The sequence below is a fragment of the Chiloscyllium plagiosum genome, chromosome 42 (assembly GCF_004010195.1).
Source record: "Chiloscyllium plagiosum isolate BGI_BamShark_2017 chromosome 42, ASM401019v2, whole genome shotgun sequence".
In the NCBI taxonomy this organism is placed as follows: domain Eukaryota; kingdom Metazoa; phylum Chordata; class Chondrichthyes; order Orectolobiformes; family Hemiscylliidae; genus Chiloscyllium; species Chiloscyllium plagiosum.
The window spans coordinates 16,418,866-16,421,779 of record NC_057751.1 but is presented as its reverse complement, the minus strand read 5'-3'; the positions used below and the strand labels follow the sequence as shown (position 1 = coordinate 16,421,779).

At 51.3% G+C, this 2,914-nt stretch overlaps 1 protein-coding gene across 1 annotated transcript in view; it reads right to left on the bottom strand.

Annotated features, from left to right (window-relative positions):
- Window positions 1-1,317, bottom strand: part of LOC122543190 — an 18,105-nt gene extending 16,788 nt beyond the window's left edge. The window contains exons 1-2 of the mRNA XM_043681623.1: window positions 1,289-1,317; window positions 618-815 (exon numbers count right to left, since the gene is read on the bottom strand). Of these exons, the coding sequence (XP_043537558.1) occupies window positions 618-812 (195 nt within the window). The 5' untranslated portion in view covers window positions 813-815; window positions 1,289-1,317. The remainder of the gene's footprint in view (window positions 1-617; window positions 816-1,288) is intronic.
- Between the last annotated feature and the right edge of the window lie 1,597 nt (window positions 1,318-2,914).

Below are 2,914 nucleotides of genomic sequence, written 5' to 3'. Positions count from 1 at the left end.
TAACGCCATTGAACGTCAAGGGGGCGATGGTTAGATTCTCTCTTGTTGGAGACGGTAACCCCCAGGATGTTGATAGTGGGGGGGGAATTCAGTGATGGTTATGCAATTGAATATCAAGGGAATGATGGTGGAGATAGTCATTACCCAAGCACTTGCATGGTGTGAAAGTCAAATGCCAATATTTAACCCAAACCTGGATATCGTCCAGGGTCTTGCTATGTTTGGACAGGAAAGGAAGAGGCCAAGGGACACATATGCGTCTAACCCAAGTAGGTGATAGGCGTGCGATTGTGTCTCTCTGTGGCAATACCACTGCCAGCTCCCAGGCTAGCGGGGACTGAATCCAAATGGTTGATGATGAAATTTGAATTCAATGTGGTTTGAATCCATCCGGTTCACTCACATCCCTTTCGGGAAGTGAATTGGCCACCCTCACCTGGTCTGGCCTACACATGACTCCTGACCCACAACCACTGTGGTTGGCCCCTCGCTCGGCCCTTGCAAAATGACAACGCATTCCGCCAAAGAAGAGAAAATTGTATGACCGCCGGGATCCTCCCAGCACGCACTATACCCTCCCCCCACACTTTTTTCTAGTAGAGTTGTACCTCACCCACCTCGACGCAGAAAACGTGGTTATCTGGCGTCTCCCTGGAGCTCGATGCAGCGTTTGGAAACTGATGCCCGTCACCGGCTGGATGGTTGCCATAAGAACGGCGCGGCTCCGGGCTCGGGGAAACTGGCGGCCGGCTGTCATTGGCATTCTCTGCGTCTCGGCTTTCCGTTTCCCTCCTGTTCGTGTCCCTGTCCATGGCCTGTGGTAGGAGGAAAGGGATGACGTGAAATGGGCGGTTCCAAGAGGACGTGCAGGGTGCACGCGCACTCATTGTCAAAGGAAGTTGGGCAAAAGAGAAAGTCCCTCGACCCCATTAATGCCAATTACATGAACACCAACTGGCCACAAAACGACATGACCCTCTCTCACTGGTATCCTCACATACGGATAAGGAAGGGCACCACTTCGACTGGGTCAACACATCCAACCCGGGACAAAACCAAACAGAGACACCCACGAGAATTCCTCGAAGCGTGGCATTCCAACCGGAACGCTATCAACAAACACCTCGAGTTAGACCCCCATCTCCCCACCCCCTGAGAAAAGGAACCGGAACTGACATCACCACAGGCATGACATCACCACAGGAAATGACATCGCCAACCCAAACATATAAATCAAAAGCGGGAACCATCAGCAGTGCTTCGTCTGGTGGCTCACTGAAGATCTTACCGAGTATGGTGACCAAAAGTGAACCTTCCAGCTCAGCGAGCAAACCTACATCCAGAGCCTCAACCTCAGCTACAAATCTTCTGAAAACTCGCCGGTGCCAATTACAAACTGGTTAGAAATTCGGACCAGACGTAGGGTATTCAGTACCACAGGCATCCTCCACCGTTTAGCATGATCATGGGCTGATCATCCAATTCCGTCCCCTGTTCCCCGCTTTATCCCTAAGAACTACATCCAACTCCTTCTTGAAAATATTCAGTGTTTTGCACCCCCCCCAACCGCTTTCTGCTGCAGAGAATTCCACAGGCTTACAACCCTCAGGGTGACGATGTTTCTCCTCATCTCAGTCCTAAACAGCCCATACCATAGTCCTTAGACTGTGACCCGCTGGACGTGCGCAGACTCGAAGGGGGAAATGGGCCGATGAGAGCATGCTCAGAGTCTGAGGGGGAGAAGGGATAATGTGAGCATGCTCAGAGCAGGGGGGGGGGTGAAGGGGCAATGTGGGCATGCTCAGAATGTAACAGGAAATGGGGCAATATGAGCATGCTCAGAGCAGGAGGACAGATGAGTCAATGTGAGCATGCTCAGAATGGTGGGGGAGAAGGGTCAATGTGAGTATGCTCAGAACAGGAGGGGGAAGAAGGGCAATGTAATGTGCTCAAGTGTAAGGGGGAGATGGGACAATGTGAGCATGCTCAGTGTGTAGGGGGAGTTGGGGCAATATGAGCATGCTCAGAGTAGGAATGAGGCAATGTGAGCATGCTCACTGTGTTGGGGCAGATGGGACAATGTGAGCATGCTCAGTGTGTTGGGCAGATGTGGCAATGTGAGGATGCTCAGAGTGGATAGGGAGAGGGGGCAATATGAGCATGCTCAGTGGACAGGGAATAAAGGTGGTGGATTGTGGCAAAAAATACTTTTCGCTATATCTTTGCAAATACATGTGACAGTAAAAATCAATAATTCTCTCATTCAATCATCCTTCCTGCATTTATGATGTCTGGTCCCTGCTAGAATTTGATAGGTTTCTATGAGATTCCCCTTCCCAACCTCTCCACACCTACCTTGTTAAATCCTCAAAGAATCTGTTTTAATAAGGGCGCCTCTCATTCTTCGAAATGAGTACAGGCCCTCACCTACTCAACCTCTCAACACAGTCCCTCCATCCCGAGGAGCAGCCGAGTGAACCTTCTCTGGACTGCCTCTGATGTCCGGTCTATCTCTGCTTAGATACGGGGCCCCGAAACCGTTCACAGTATTCCAGCTGGGGTCTGGCCAGTGCCTTGCACAGTTCTAGCAAAACCTCCCTAGTTTTATACTCTGTTCCCTTTGTAATAAAGGTCAATGTTCCACTGGCCTTCCCTATTGCGCGCTGAGCTTGGACATGGCTTTTTGGGCTTCATGGAAGAGGATTCCCAAATCCCTCTGCAGTCTTTCACCATTTCACTGAAACATAGGTCAGGAGTGTGGGATGGAATACTCCCAACTTGCCCTGGATGGAGTGGGGGGGGAGGGCAGCTCCAACAACACTCGAGAAGCTCGACACCATCCAGGGACAAAGCAGCCCCCCGCTCGATTGTCCCCACACCTACAAACCCCCACTCCCTCCACCCCACCCCCGAC